The 16,002-nt window shown below is 36.7% G+C and overlaps 1 protein-coding gene across 5 annotated transcripts in view; it reads left to right on the top strand.

Moving 5' to 3' along the window:
* Window positions 1-16,002, top strand: part of LRP1B (LDL receptor related protein 1B) — a 637,687-nt gene that overhangs the window by 556,500 nt on the left and 65,185 nt on the right. For 4 of the 5 annotated variants that reach the window (XM_071435459.1, XM_071435457.1, XM_071435461.1 and 1 more), the window contains 7 exons: window positions 661-849; window positions 1,609-1,757; window positions 4,522-4,615; window positions 5,670-5,786; window positions 5,959-6,078; window positions 8,392-8,511; window positions 12,491-12,607. In XM_071435459.1, coding sequence (XP_071291560.1) covers window positions 661-849; window positions 1,609-1,757; window positions 4,522-4,615; window positions 5,670-5,786; window positions 5,959-6,078; window positions 8,392-8,511; window positions 12,491-12,607 — 906 coding nt within the window. The remainder of the gene's footprint in view (window positions 1-660; window positions 850-1,608; window positions 1,758-4,521; window positions 4,616-5,669; window positions 5,787-5,958; window positions 6,079-8,391; window positions 8,512-12,490; window positions 12,608-16,002) is intronic. The other variant, XM_071435460.1, reaches the window with a different exon arrangement.

The raw sequence follows: 16,002 nt of genomic DNA, 5'->3' as shown, positions 1-16,002 counted from the left end.
GCTGCTCTGCCTTTTCACCTCTACCAGTAATTAGATGATTCAGCAACAAAAGATTATAATTTACAAACTAATTATTGTGGTCAGATATTCTCCTGTAACATTTATGATTACTCCTATTGATGTTAAAAGGAGGAAGAAAAAAAAAAAGGTGGCATTCAGCTACTGTTTACCAAGAACAAATACTTCAGGTTAAGGACTGTACTGCAGGATAAAGAATGCTCCAAAGCTTTTTCTCCCTTTTGTCCTTCCATCCTTTTCCAAATGATGCTGGCTCATAATTCTGTGGTACTGTAGCTATGGACTTTTTTTTTTATATTGTGTGGTTGGTGATGCTAGAAATGATCAATAATCTCTCTTACTGCAAAGTTTTTTCAATGTCACTTTTTGGTTATTTTTCCTGTCTCTCTTGTCAGTATATTTTGATGAAATAAAATGCTATTAATTGTATGAAAGGGTATTAAACACAAAGCATCAGGAGATGTTTATGTTATGTTCTGATTGTTTTCTAATAATTTTTATTTCAGTAAAAGAGTCAATTTATGCTGCTTATGCAGAGTAGGGAAAGTTACAGTGGGGAAGATTTTAATACTGTGCAGTGGGGAATATTTTAGCTGGCAGTTTCCCAAGGGTGAGCATTAATCTGAGGATCTCTCCTTGCAGTCCCTAACCAAGACATCTCAGGGGTGATTGCACTGACATTGTTTGAGGACTACATCTACTGGACAGACGGGAAAACCAAATCCCTCAGCCGTGCCCACAAAACCTCTGGCTCAGACAGGCTCTCCCTGATTAACTCGTGGCACACCATCACAGACATCCAGGTGTATCATTCCTACAGGCAGCCTGATGGTAATTATCCTGTCTCTGCTTCCCAAGCAGCACATGGATGTGTTTAACTGAGTAGCCATGTCCTGAGGTACTGCATGCTCATTTATCTGCAATGATTGTTTCTGTTCTGCTTCAGATTGTGGAAGTTTTCAAATTACAGATTTAAACATAAATCTGGATTAATCTTTTAAGCACATCCAGTATTAAATACATCTAACAAAACTTGTTCAGTAGAGAGATAATTTATGTGCTTAAAAATTAACCAAAATACTGACTGAAAGTAAAGAACTGTTAAGTTGCATTACAGTACAAGTTACCATTTTTAAAAGGGGAACAGTGTGTTATGGAAACTTTTAACCTGGTCCTTTGAGAAGTGTTACTATTGCAGAAAAATACTGCTAGACTGAGGGAATGTCAGAGAATGTGAGTGGTATGATTGTGTCTTATCTGCTGATATCACTGTATTTGAATTGTACCTGAATGCTATTTGGCAATTGACCTAGATAAGCTAATTTTTCTCTCATTATATTTATAAAAAGAGCTTTTTTATTCCTCTCATTCCTTCAATACTGAACTTACAGCCATGGTAATAATTCATTTTTGCATACAACAGAGAACAGCTTAAAGGCAGCAGGAAGAGTTTGCCTCTGTGGGTTTTTGATTTAGGACATTGCATTGTAAAGACAGTACACGGCACACAATTTTCTTCATCCATAAAGCAGATACCCCGAAGTGTGCTGAGACAAAAGTCTCTGAGCTACCTCCCTGTTCTGTCCACAGTGTCCAGACACGTGTGCACGCTGAACAATGGTGGCTGCAGCCACCTGTGCCTGCTGGCCCCTGACAAGCTGCACTCCTGTGCCTGCCCCACCAACTTCTACCTGGCCGCCGACAACAGGACGTGCCTGTCCAACTGCACTGCCAGCCAGGTATGGGCTGCAGGGATTGGGCTGCTCTGCTCCTGCTGTGCAACAGCGAATGGGGAGCTTCAAAAGGAGCTCAGCACTCAGGGGGGGCACTTGGAGCGTTACGAGATTGAAAGCACGCAGTGATCTCCCTGCTCGGCTTAGCCGGGAGGAGCTGGCTGATGGAACAGGAATGGGAGGGATGGATCCAGCCTGGAAAATAAAAACTTTATTAACAAAAATAACAAAGGGGGTTCAGGGTACAGAACTGGGTCCAAAGACCCTTTGGGCAGGGCAAATGCAGCCCTGGAGGGGTTCCCTAGGGGTACAAGGTCCAGTCAGGAGGGTGAGCTCAGAACATGACCTTATGAAAAAACAGCTCAGAACATGACCTTATGAACATGACCTAAGAAAAAAGTCCTGAACCAACAGAGGAGGAGAACTGGAAACTTGACCAAATATAGGATGGTTCTATTAGCATACCACTAACTCCCATGAACCCACTCTTCCCACCTGGTCAGGCGTCCCCTTCCCTCAGTGCCCTGCCTGCCATGGGTTGTGGCCAAAGCCCTCTGCAAATGCATCTGAAGCAGGAATCCCAGCTGGACCAGATTCCACAGAGCATTTCGTCTCCAAGGATGTTAGTGGGAAACACTTGCAAATGGTTTTTTCTCCAGAGAATACAGGACTTGCTCACTTTCAAATGTTGGTGTTCCTGCCAGTCATCAGAACAAATAGAGCTGCTAAACCCGTAAAAATAGCCTTGAAAAAACATTTGTCTGAAATATCAAAATACAAAGTGTGTGTAACAGTGATTTGGGATGCATGAATGAATTTTGCATTAAAAAAAGAAAACAACCTCAATCCAATTAGAAAGATTGGAAAATGATAGACTTGTGTTAAAAACAATCCAATAGGTAAAACAGAAAAAATTAATCAATTAAAACACTAAACTGTATTCCCTATTACTTAAAAGAAGGAGTCCTGAACACCAAAACTCCATCCACTTAAGACCCATATGACCCTGATCCCTGATTTTGCAGGGTTCTGTCTCTGCAGTTTAGAAGGGAATGCAAGTATCTTCATAACAACATCTCAGAGTTAGTGCCTATTTCCTGGAAATAACTTTCTGATGCCGTTTTGACAGCCTGAATTCCCTTGTGGTGAGCAGAACAAGTAGAGAACACAAAGAATGATAATTGTCTGAGTTTCTATTTGTCTCCTGCCTTTGGCATCCTCCTGCTGACCCCTCTGAGCTGCAGATCTATGTGGGGCAGTAACAGCTGCCCTTCAGCCCAGCCTGTTACACAGCAAGTCCCTCAAGGTGCTACAGGAATGATGTAGCTCCAGCTATAGGTGCTATATCATAAGTGCCTTTGAAACCCTAATTTTTCTTGGCAGAAAAGATAAACTGAGCTAAGGCACCAAATGTAATATACCATTTAATTACAGCTTTATTGAATAATCAACGATTTTTAAAATGTGGAAAAAAGCTGCCCAGAGACAGAAAATGAAATATCTTGCCCTTCTAAATCTCTTGGTTTCTTTACTTTCTCTGTTCATAGAGACACAGGGTAGGAAAACCAACATTTCTTAAAAGCTGACTGATAATCTACCCAGATTTTTCTCCCTGACATGAGCCACATAATGTACTCAGTTTTTAGGTTTAGCCCTAGAAAATTACATCAGTTTGTACCATTTGTTTTGTTTGCATTCCTCTTTCAGTCAGAACAGTCACCTGAGTAGAGAGTGAATGCACAGCCTTCTTACAAAGGATATTTCAGTTTTTTGTACGGATGTTTTATCCTTTTGAAAGTCTGGAAGGCTTTACATTTGGTTTGTTCATTTAATTCAAACAATGTAAGCAATACTGTACACAACACCACACATTAAGGCTCTTTTCTGTAACTGTGGGTGTTTGGGTTTATCTGGAAAAATTATGTTGTGGGCTTCAACAGTCTATAAAAGCAGAATTGAAGTGTTTGCTTTGAATAAGACCTTCAAGAATGAATTCACAGAATGCAGCAAAATGTGATGAGCAGTTTGTGTTGGGGCATTGTAAGCCAGTGTAACAGAGTCATTGAAACTACAGTGATTTTATCACCTTGACAACCTCAGAGCCAAACATCTCCAAATAAAAAAAAACCCAAAATTTAAAATACAAGTTTTGTAAAATTATCAGCCAGAAAATCCTTGATGCTTCAACATCTCAAGCAGCTGATTTGTGGAAAAAACACTCCACAACTTGTAAAAGTTGTAACATCGGTATAATTTATTTTAGCGCTGGGCACATGTGGGAGAGTTTCCTTTAAAGGACACATGTACCTCCAAAAATTCCTGAGTTTATTTTATCCCTCTAACTTGTTGCATATGCATTAAACTGTTTTATCAATTTTTACAAGCCTGCACAGTTCTTCGGTCATGTGGCTGTAGTGTGGTGTTTTTAACCCAGATTCAGCTTTTCTGTCTGCTCTAGCCCCAAGGTCGGTGGAGCCCCTCTTTATCTCTTTTTAGCCTGGATGCATGCAATCTCCATTGTTTTCTCAGAAGAGAATCTCTTTTTTTCTCTTTTGCAAGCACAATAAGTTAACAGACTGAACAAGTTTAAACAGCAGACTCCAGTTAAATCCAAAATTGGTTTCTACCTGAAGTTAAATTTCTAAGCCATGTCCCACGGCAGAGCCGATTTTCATAAACTGTGCCATTCCTGCTTAGAAATAAATAAATGAATGAATGCATGAATGTCAACACGAAATCTTTTATTCCTGCTGGCCTTTCCTCTTTGCAGTTCCGTTGCAAAACCGACAAGTGCATCCCATTCTGGTGGAAGTGTGACACGGTGGATGACTGCGGGGACGGCTCCGACGAGCCCGCCGAGTGCCGTGAGTGCGCGCTGGCTCTGTCACCAGGGCCCAAAACAAACAGAACACTTATTTATAAAGTTTAGGAAGAGGATTTTTGTGGGCACTTCAGTTTGCAGCACTACTTTATGTTCCTTGGTCTCTGAGCCTTTTAAAGTCTTTGGAAAATCATATGCATTTTTCATCTTTCAAACACTCTACTTCATCCCAGTTATGTTTTCACTAAAGATTTTAATTTTGAATTGTGGAATTCTTTGCATGAATGCAAAGTTCTGACAGGTTTACTTGGGATTTTTTTCTGTGTAATAAAAATGTGGGATTCTAATCTCATTTGCTTGTGTTTTGTTGCAATTGTAGGCATTTAGATTCACATTATTCTTCACTGCAGTTTTCTGAGCAATAACAATGTTCTCTCCTTGTCTTCCTTCCTTAAGCTTTTACTTGAAAAAAATGCTCTGTGTGTTCTAGTCTTCTGGTTAATTAACAGTTAATTTGATTTTTCTTTTTTGTATTGAAATCCCTCACCCCTATTTTTACAATTTTATAATTAGTTCTCTTCTCCTGCTGCAGAGGCCTCTGAAGCAAATTTTACCATATGTAATCATTCTACATAAGTTTTTATTTTAAGCTACTGTATGCTTATATATAATATTACTATAGAGGTACATAATTGCTCATTATTTCTAATGAGAGTAGCTGGAGAAGGAACAATTCCTTTCTTGGGAAATAGAATTATAGTGGGGTAGGGAGTTTCTTAAAGCAGACTTGAACTCAAGAATTTAGATCCGAAATTACAGGTCTCTGTTGAGCCTTTGGTAAGCTTCAACCTGCAGGGCACTTTGACTCTGTGTCATTAGCATTGTAACTACAGCTGCACAAATTAAAGATATCAGACTTTGAAATTAGTCTTGCAATCATATGTGTACCCTTTAATTACAATATATACTCAGATTGAGATTATAAAGGAAATACCAGTTTATAGGTATTCTTGGTTAGTCCACAGCGTAAGAACAGCCATAGTGAGACTTTAACCATTGCTCTGGTAGTATTCATAAGCAGTTTTGTCTTTTCCCAGCTGAATTCAGATGTCAGCCAGGACGTTTCCAGTGTGGAACTGGGCTTTGTGCTCTTCCAGCCTTTATCTGTGATGGAGAGAATGACTGTGGGGACAATTCTGATGAACTGAACTGTGGTAGGTGCTTGTATACACTGCAGGCTTCAGAAACAGGCCAAACTTCTTTAAATGTCATGTTTCACATTCCGTCAACAAACATCATTTTTCTTCATCTACCTTTGGAGTCTTGAATCTTTTCAACTTTTAATCATTTTAACTTGTTTTCTTTTTGTTTTCCTTGAATTTACAGACACACATGTGTGTCTGTCGGGGCAATTCAAGTGCACAAAGAACCAGAAGTGTATCCCAATAAACCTGAGATGCAATGGCCAGGATGACTGCGGTGACGAAGAAGATGAAAGAGACTGTCGTAAGTTATGCTTAAAGAGTTTTGCTCTGTAGCTGGTTTTAAACAGGCAACTGAAGTAAAACACTGTAAGTGTCCTCTAAAACAATTTGAGAACATGCAAACAGTTAATTCACACAGGACTGGTGTGCAATGCTTCATATACAGAAGAGAAAACTAAAATGTCATTTATTAATTCCAAATTTAAAGTCATTGGAAAGAAGAGAGGGGTAAAAACAATTTCAGGCATTTAATTGGGTTTTTGACTGAGGTTGAAACACATATTTTACTCTGAACCACCTCATAAATGACTCATCTTCCTGAGGCTTTCATCTGCCATGCCTTACAGCAATACATTTCTTTGGAAAAAGATGTTTTTCAGACTCTTTTCTTGGAAAAGCTGTAGATCCAAAGCTCCTTCTACATTATTTTTCTTTCATTGATTATTTTTACCTTTTCTGTTCACCTTTCTCTGGGGATTTCATTAATTTATCTATGTAACTGGATTTTCATTTGCTCAGCTTTTAGTGCAACTTACTTTCCACACATTTATTTTCACTTTACATTTCTTAGATATAAGTGGAGAAAATATTTTTTGGATTTATAATGGAAATTTGCTGAATAAATTTGTGTCTGATCATCTTGTAACAAAGATGATGGGGCTGCCATGTAGTCCTGTGTTTTACTCATTTCACTGCTCAGATCTGCTGCTGATCTGAGCTGCTTGTTCTGGATCAGCTTTCTCAAGGTTTGTACGTGCTGCATTTCTGCAAGGAACAAATCCTTCTTCAAGGGGAGAAGGGTTGCTAAGGACAGAAAGGCTTTGTGGATGGTCATTGTTTAATGGCTGTCTTCCAAACTGCTCAGAGAGATGTAAATACAAGTTTTGCAGAAAGCTCTTTACGATGGTTTGCATGTTGGGTTTCTTTAAAAACTGATTAGGAGGGATCAGGAAAGCTCCTGTGAAAGATAAGGGAGATTACTTTTTTTCCCTTGGAAAGAACTGCACATGGTGCATGGAAGGCTCCTAAAAACCTTGAGGTGTAGCTGGCAGAAGTTAAATCAGAGCAGCCAAGTCTCCAGCTCAGGGGCTATGAGCTCATACTGACTTGGGCTCCTGCCACACGACAGGTAACAGGTGAGATTCTCTCTCAGTCCAATGTCACCAGCCTGGGACCCATGAAATACTTTCTTTTTTGTTGTTGCTGTTTTTTTAGGTCTGCCACTGTTCTGTTTTGCTTACCAGGTGACTTTTTCAAAGTCACATTTCATACAGAAGGCTTTCCCTACATACAGTGAAGGTCATTGTGCTGGTGTGAAGCACTGTTAAATTCCCTGGTGATGTGTCCTAGCTGAGGATCAGAATTCTTTGTTGTGGTACAGTTAGGACCATACCCAAGTCTATGGAAATGTGACATTGAGTGAAATAATGCACCAACTTTTAGCAAACCTAAATTTTTTCATCTTAGCAAACCCGAGAGGCAAGAATGGTAATATGAGGGAAAAAATTGCTTTTCAATAGGGGTAGGGAAGTTTTTAAAGGCACTACAGAATTCCTTAGGTGAAGGTGGGACATATGTTCATGTGGGAAAACCTTATCAAAAGTTTCCTGGTGTTCCCCTATGGTCAATACAGTTTAAAATTATTTGGAGTACCTATCTTTAAAGAGCATCTAGAATCACATGTGTGCTTGGAGGTTCTGTTTTGTTTTTAAATGGCTGTTCTAAGGTTAATGCAGCTAAATTCTAAATTAGACCATCCTTGAAGAATAGGCTGAAAGCTCAGCTGCGTCTTTGCATCTTTTTCTTCCTGCAGGATTCATTCAGAAATTGTTGTTCTAAACTGATAAAGTGAAATATTTGTCAAAATTTCTCAAGATTTGCCCGATTTAACAGAGCACAGAATTTCACAAAAATCATGCATAATTTTGATTCTGTTTTTGATCAAAGCATCCAGAGCTGCCTTAGCCTTATAAACTGACTCTCAGAATTTATAACTGGCACTTTAGAAAGGTAAGGTAAAAAATTTGTTTGATTTTTGCTAAAGTGGATTGATTCTATCAATGGTAAGTCTGTTTGCAGTTAAAAGAATATCACAATAGGCACTTTATTAATTATATTTGTTTTACCTTAATGTTTATATGAAATAATATAGAAGAAAATGACAAAGCTATAAACAGTATAAATCTGAATGCTTTCTTCTTATAGATATTATATAAATTATGCTAGAGATACCCAATTTCTGATTCTTGAATCCCTATTTTTTTTCTTTAAAACACATATATTTTAAATATTAGCAGAAATTTCTAATTTTTATCTGGAATTCTTTTATTTAAAGCTGAAAACAGTTGTTCTCCAGACCACTTCCAGTGTAAAACAACCAAACACTGCATTTCCAAGCTGTGGGTGTGTGATGAAGACCCAGATTGTGCAGATGGGTCAGATGAAGCAAACTGTGGTGAGTATGCCAGTGGTTCTGCATCTGTTGCTGTGGCTTGAAATTGTTTTAGCAAAAGGAAATAATCATCCCACTTTTTATATCCTCTTTCAATGTTTGATAATACCTATCTGAGAATTCTCTGTCTGATCCAGTTCTTACTGAATGGCAATCTTTGTATGAGTAGTTCATAAAATTCCCATTGTACCACTTCATTGGCAGGAGCTGCAAATGAGGCTCTCATTTGGCATTTAGAGTCATAGAAGTGTCACAGAATGTAGTGGCTGTCATAGGATAAGGTGATATTCTTCATTTTTCTTACAGTTTTATCCAGTTTCTATCAGTTCAGTCTGCATTTAATTGCTGCTGAAGTTCATAAATAGCGAAAATACAATAATTTGCAAACCCTGGTAGTTAAGACTGATGGTATAGAAAGGTTCAGAGCAGTTTCTAACTTGACATGGCTCTGTGAGCTCCAGGGAGTTATTAGTCAGCTCTTATTGTTGTAATTAGAGAAAATAATAAATATAAATATTCTGCCTGGAAAATGGATTACAGACAATCAGAGGCAGAGTAAGTGGATCAGTCCTGCTGGAAAACCCCTGAAGATGGGTAGCAGTGCAAGACACACACCAGCCATGTGCAAAAACACTTGTGAAACTTCCAAGACTGGTCTATAAAGGAAAACACAGAAAAATGGTCTGAGGTGGAGGAGAACAAGACAAATATGGAACATTTAAAGCTCTCACCATTATTCATCCATGCATCAGTGAATGGTTTGATGAAACACCTGTGTCTGGACAGGTTTATCTCTGGGACGACAGAGTAACAAAACTACAGGCTACAGTCAAGGACAAAGCACTGAGCTGCTTTTCCATGGAGGTGTTTCAAATAATTGACACATGAGCATATATAAAAAATGCTGGAGGTGGCAAATATGCCTGGGAAAATGAACTTTCTCAACACTGAAAATACAAGACCATTGTTTGAATTGCCAGGATGGGGAAAAGAATTACTCCTGTCAACTGGTGAGAAGTTTACAGTGCAAGGAATCATTTGTCTTGAAGGAACAGTGAATGCAAAGGAGATGAAGCTTCACCTCCACTTCTGGGCTGTTATTGAAGCAGCCCTGCACTGCTCACTTTCTGATCTTTGTCACAGCTACTTTCTCCTCCACCATTCCACATCACCTGGATCTCCAACATTTTGTGGCTTTCCAACTGGGACAGCATTCCAAGCTTCCAAACTGTGGATTCACATTTTGGCCAACCTGATGTGGCACAAATGGTCATAAATTTCATCTAGTATTTCCATTGTAAAATATTTCATCCTCAAGTCACAATTTTTTTTTTTAAGAGAAAAATAAATAATAGTTACAGGAAATAGGAAAAAATGTGTTTAGAATTAAGTACTTCGCTCTGAGCCATCATTTTACAGCAGATAGAATAAAAATTACTCATATGACTAAAAAGTACAGAGAAAAAATTTGGGACTGTGTGCAGTCCCAAGCTCAAAAGGTTCTTTAAATCACAACATATCCAGCAGGAGGTGTTGCTTCATATCTGAGACTCATCTTGACTTTTGTCCTGTCTCTGGCAGGAATATGTGAGCAGAGCAGGCCCATATTGAAACCTCCCTGGGATACCCTTCATCCTCTAACAACTGGAGAATCAGAGACATTGTCAGTCAAATATGTCTCTGTTTACAATAATTCATCATAGATTCCACTTTTTTTCCCTTTGTAAAGTTTTCACAACATGCTGCAGTGAGGTGTCCCCCAGCTTAACCACACATTCCCCTGAAAGAACACCCACATCTTTATTTTTAATCTCCTGGCTGCATACACTGCTCTTGTTTTTTTGTGTTGGAGGAGACAAAAATTTATCCATAGTCACAATTTCTGTGCCAAACATGGCTGAGTACACATGGAACAGCTAAGCCTTGACAAGAACAGGGTGTGTTTAATCACATTTTGAAGTTTTCCATATTTTTTTAGCATTTGAAATATGGTTAGATGACCTTACAATGGCAGCAGTTTCAACACAATTTGGTCTTCTACATTTTATTTTTCAAGTTAAAGATTTTTATTTTTATGTACAAAGTTTGATAGAATTAAATTCTATGAAGTATATGAATGAATATAAAAAGGATCTACATATGTTGATGTAAGACTAATTTGTTATTGTTTGGAGTTAATTTCTAAAATGTCTGCAATGCAAAATTTGTGTTCAAGAATCTCATTTTGCTTGAGTGTTGCCTGGCCATATGTATTTTGCTTAGTCAACTTCTGCTGCTGTGGGTTATTGGAGATATTACACGGAGCACATTTCTAGAAGCAGAGGAAATGTATTTATTCTTCTGTGGTTGCTTTCCAACTCAGAGAGTTGAGGCAGAATCAGGAGATGTGGATTCCTTTAGGAGTGTCTGGAGCTTCTCAGAGAAAAAGAGGTAGAGTTAATTGGTGCTAACTGTCCAGGCAATTAAAGAAAACCATTAGATTATGCTAGTCCTTGTTCACAACTTTGATACTTTACATCAAAATGGAGCAGTTTGAGTTAGAATCTTTACTGGAAGTATTTTAATAAATATGGGATGGATTTCAGGATTGAAACTTTTTCCTTTGCAGAGCTACAGAACGAAAATAGAAGAATGTCATGAGTTTGGCAGGAATATTTTTAATTGTTTGCCAGTGCAAGTATTTGAGATATCATGATCAAAGTACCATAAATTGTAATATTGAAAAATATCATGGAAAAAACCATACTTTGGGAAAAAACTTATTGCACTTGTGACATTGGCAGGGAAAAAGGAATAAACACAAAAGGCAGAGTTTCAGTGACCAGATTTTTGAGTGCACACAACTGAGCTGCAACACCAATCTTGGTAATCAAATGTGGTTTTATCAGTCTGGTTCCAGAGCCACACCTAAAACAACAGAGAAAATGCAACATTTGGTCTCTAGCATCAAATTAGCAGCTGTGATTTGTGGTTCAGCTGCAGAGGAATCAGGTGATTGGAGCTGCGGTTTGTCAGTCCTTAGCAGCCCTGGGCTTGCCCTGAGAGCAGAGTGAAGCTGTTCTGACATGTTTTGACTTTTCCTAACAGAAATTTAAACATTTTCTAGTGCAAAATCACAGTGACATGTAATTTTAAATATGTCATTGAGGCTTTTACAAAGCAAACCTTTTTTTTTTTTCCTCCCCCAATGAAAATGTCACTGATAACTTTTTAATTTACTTCATTTCATCTCAGTCCTTAGAAGCTGAACAAATTATTCAAGAGTTGCTCACAGAAAACACAGAGGCAGCTCCTTCCTGCTGGAGGAGTTCAGGGTGTTCATGTATCTCTCTAAGAGGCTTCCAATGCTCCTCTCAAAAGCTCATTGAAAATATAGAACTTGAAGCAAATTTCCCTCAGTTCAGCACTATAGGCTTTGTAATGTTTTACCTCATATAAGTAACATCCAATCCAGTCCATCAGTAGGTAAAAATTAAAATCAAAGTGCAAAATTTTCTATTCTAAATTATTATAAGCAAAAATAACTTTTGAGAAATACCTATTTTGTACAATTTTAAAATCAATATTCCAGTGGTAAACCATGTGGTCTGATCTTTTTTAGGACTATCTTACAGATAAATTCAAGGAAAAATGAATTCAGTTCTTGAGATTCAGTGTACTAATACTCTCTATTCAGTGTACTAATACTCTCTCGTGACCCCTTCTGAATTTCAATTTTTTTTTAACTTTATATGACTGTTTATACACTGAGTATTTTAATTTAATAAAATTTAAGATTAAGGTGTGAATGTATAAATAGAAGTTTAAAGAATGTTATGAGAAATAAATTATTTCTGAAAGTAAAACTTCAAATATTATGGTTGCTTGTCATTATATGTATCCATATATCTTATTATCCACATATCTCATTATATGTATCCATATCTTTCTCTCTTTGACTCTTTGTTTGCAATGCTTTAAATATTATTCACCCTAATTACAGATAAAAAAACTTGTGGACCTCATGAGTTCCAGTGCAAAAACAACAACTGCATTCCAGATCACTGGAGATGTGACAGCCAGAATGATTGTGGAGATAATTCTGATGAAGAAAACTGTAGTAAGTAACTTTTACCTTGGTCCATGTTAGAACAGAGTCAGGTTGGCAACGTGCAAGAGGAAAATTTTGAATTTTGATAAAAACAAACTGTGTATTTTCATTCAACACTCTCTGATCTGCTGAAAATCAGCTGGCCACAATTGAAAATGTCCCTTGCTGTAATTCTCCAATTCTGTTCACTCTTGTAAAGAGCTGTATCAGCTATGAAAATATGCCTGACCTCCAACTGCTCAATAATCTGGTAAATTAAAAAGAAATATTGCAATTAATTTACCTTTATCAGTTAGTTATGTATCAAATTTCTTATCTTCAAAGAAGAATCATAAACACTGTTCAGAAGTGACATGATAAGCATTTTTTAACAAGGAATTTTGATCCAACTCTACCTGCTTGTTATATTCATTGTATTCTTGAGATGATTTGCCTTGTTTCATATTGAGAAGTCAATGTCTCTACTATTTAATTGCATTGAGAAGTAAATGTGGTTATTCAAAGTAGCTCAGTTACCCAGTTCTCTCCTACCCATGAGGAACCTGAAGGCCTAATAAACCTCTGTAATACCACTTTCAAGGAGTTAATTTCCATCTGGGTCTCAGGAAGAAATGAAAAATTTGTAATGATTTTATCTAATAATTATTGTCTTTATAAAATATTTCAAGAGGGACATTCCCTAACTAGTTCTGAAGGGCCTTCTCTTGACAATTGCTGTGGGGTTTTTTTCATTTTACTCAGAAATACTCAGAATTTAATATCTTTTTCTTGCACATAATCTTGAATACACATTCCTGTTTGTATACCACGAGTATATATTTAGTATCCTCAAGGTGGTGAGCTAGGCAGATTAATAAATTAGGCATTTTAATGCTGAGTGGATGCTGCTGCCCCTTTCTCCAGTCCAAGATGTGGTGCCCATAGGTACAGAGTGTCTCATTCAGCTTGGCAGGTTAAAGTGGATTTGTCTGCCTGGTAATTACTCCCTGCATTTGAAAATGTTGTGAGTTTTATTACTGCAAGCAGCAGTGCTGTGGTACATAAAAAAGGGAAAATGTTGTGTGTCTCAGTAATCACTCAGAGCCTTTTGTTGTTGAACCCCAGGGGCATTGGCACACAAAAGTTTTCTTAGCTTTGTGGGAGATTTTACTTAGGAATTGATTATTAGTGTCAGTTTTCTGTACTACAAGTAGCAAGAAATTATTTTATGTTTTTATGTTCAAGTAGAAATCAAATAGAGAGCGATAGTTGTGCTGTGGTGGTGTTAATCTACAGGATTGGGCAGTTTGTGGAAAATCTGAAAAAAAAAGGAAAAAACAAAAACTTCCACAAAATGTTGTTGCTGTTAGCAAAATAAGTGCTGAATTTCATATTTGGAATTAGCCATGGGTATGATTGAGCAGTAGTAATTCTCTTCCTTAAAGTTCAGATCGTCATAATACAAAGTGATATTTAAAAGTTCAAATAATGAGAGAGAAATAATCTGAAGTTTTTAAGAAAAAAAAAATTAAGTTAGCCAGCTTTGTGTCCATATTAATAGCTAAGTAATAGATTCAGTTCTTGGTTGTTTTCTAGACTTGAAGATAAAAAAATTGTAATTAATTGTAATGGATGGAATTAGTGAGTTGACAGTACCCAGGTAAAAAAGGTGCTAGGGTTTTTTTTTTAAATTTGCCTTTGCTTGTTAAATGAATAGTTAAATTCTAGCTACAGATTCTTCTGTTTAAATTAAACACAGTAGGCTGGCACAGTTCTAAAATCCAAAATCTTGGAAGCACAGGGACAGTACATAATACTGTTCAGCTATTTGACATTGTTGAATAAAATTTTTATAGACCATCAAGCCACTTACAGAATAAAGTGTAATGAAACAAATATATATGAAATTAGAACTTCAAAAGCATTTGACAAAATAAGTTGCATTGCACAGTGAGATAAATTGTTCATGGCATCCATGAATATAATATACAAAAGGCTGTCAGGGAACTATATCAGAAAATGAGTTGTTTCTCAAGAATGAGGAATGAATTCACTGAATTAGAGAAATTCAGCTCAAGCATTTGCACTTTTCTCTATAGTTTCTTCACATGCAAGAAATTCACTCTTCTGGTCATAACATAATGAAGTCTTAATGGGACATAATGATACAGCACTAATAATTTTTCACACCCATTCTGGCTTTATTTTTTTTTTAACATGCAATTAGCAGGTAGTGTTTGACCCAAATTCCTTGTTAAAAAATTCTTATCACTTTACTCTGAACAGTGTTTATGATTCTTTTTCAGAGGTAAAGAAATCTGGTATGTAACTAACTGATAAAGGTAAAATAATTTTAATATTTACTTTTAATTCAGCAGATTATTGAGCAGTTGGAGGCATTTTTTCATAGCTGATACAGCTCCTTGAAAGAGCTTTTGTCATTATTTGTCTTAGAGTCTATTGTTTTTAACTATATTTGGACACTGTGAAATAAGAGTTTTTAGCTTGGATATCGGTACGTGATGAGTCCACAATAAGAAATGTAGAATTCATTTTTAACTCTTCCAATGGAATATCTGTCTGGAGGCAGAACTTGCTTTTAGAGTTTATTTGTATTTTTAAAACCAATTTACCGCAAAAATAGGGTTTCCTCTTTAAGGAAACTCCAAAAAAGGAAAATTCCATAGGAATTATTTTTATTCTATCTATCTAACCCAAAATGAAAGCACCAATATTTTTTTTTAATTTAATGTGATTAAAGAAAATGTAAGGTACTGTAACCATTGAAGCAAAGCAAACACAATAATGTTGTAGCAAGGCATGAATTCAATCAGTGTGAAAATATTTGTGCTGCTACGAGTTCTTCCTAATGCTCTTTTCTTGCTTCTACAAGTTGCCAAGAAAACAAATTAGTTAATTTTGTCCTGGGATAAGTTTATATCCCAAATGCTTTTCTTAGGAAGGAGTTTCAGTGTTTTGGTAAAGCAGAAGCTAAAGAATGCTGCCCGTCATGGATTATACAGAAGTCCATTAATGCTTGTTCCTGTAATATTGCTTTGTATTAATAATTATTCCTTTCTAACAATCTGAGCACTGATGGAAAAGAACTTTTCTGTGTTCATATGTAAATCACAGAGCTGGATCCCAGCAGCAGAAGAAATATTTCTTGCAAACAGAGAATTGAGTACTTAGTTCTTTGTGTACATTTTTTCCAGTATCAAATCTCTGCTTATAAATAATTTATTAGCAGTATAGCAAAAGTATTTGCTTGTATTTTTCCAATCAATATAGAAACATGATAAATGGTTTTTTTGCTTGTCAATTACTTTTCCCACAAATTATTTCCTTTCTCTATTTTATCATATCATGAAATTCTCCTTCTTGGCTTGTTGAAAACATAAAGAATCAAATGTCAAGGATTTGCT

The sequence above is a fragment of the Agelaius tricolor genome, unplaced genomic scaffold (genome assembly GCF_023055355.1).
Source record: "Agelaius tricolor isolate 1412-34295 unplaced genomic scaffold, bAgeTri1.0.p SCAF_10, whole genome shotgun sequence".
Taxonomy (NCBI): domain Eukaryota; kingdom Metazoa; phylum Chordata; class Aves; order Passeriformes; family Icteridae; genus Agelaius; species Agelaius tricolor.
This window is presented reverse-complemented; position numbering and strand designations above follow the sequence as displayed.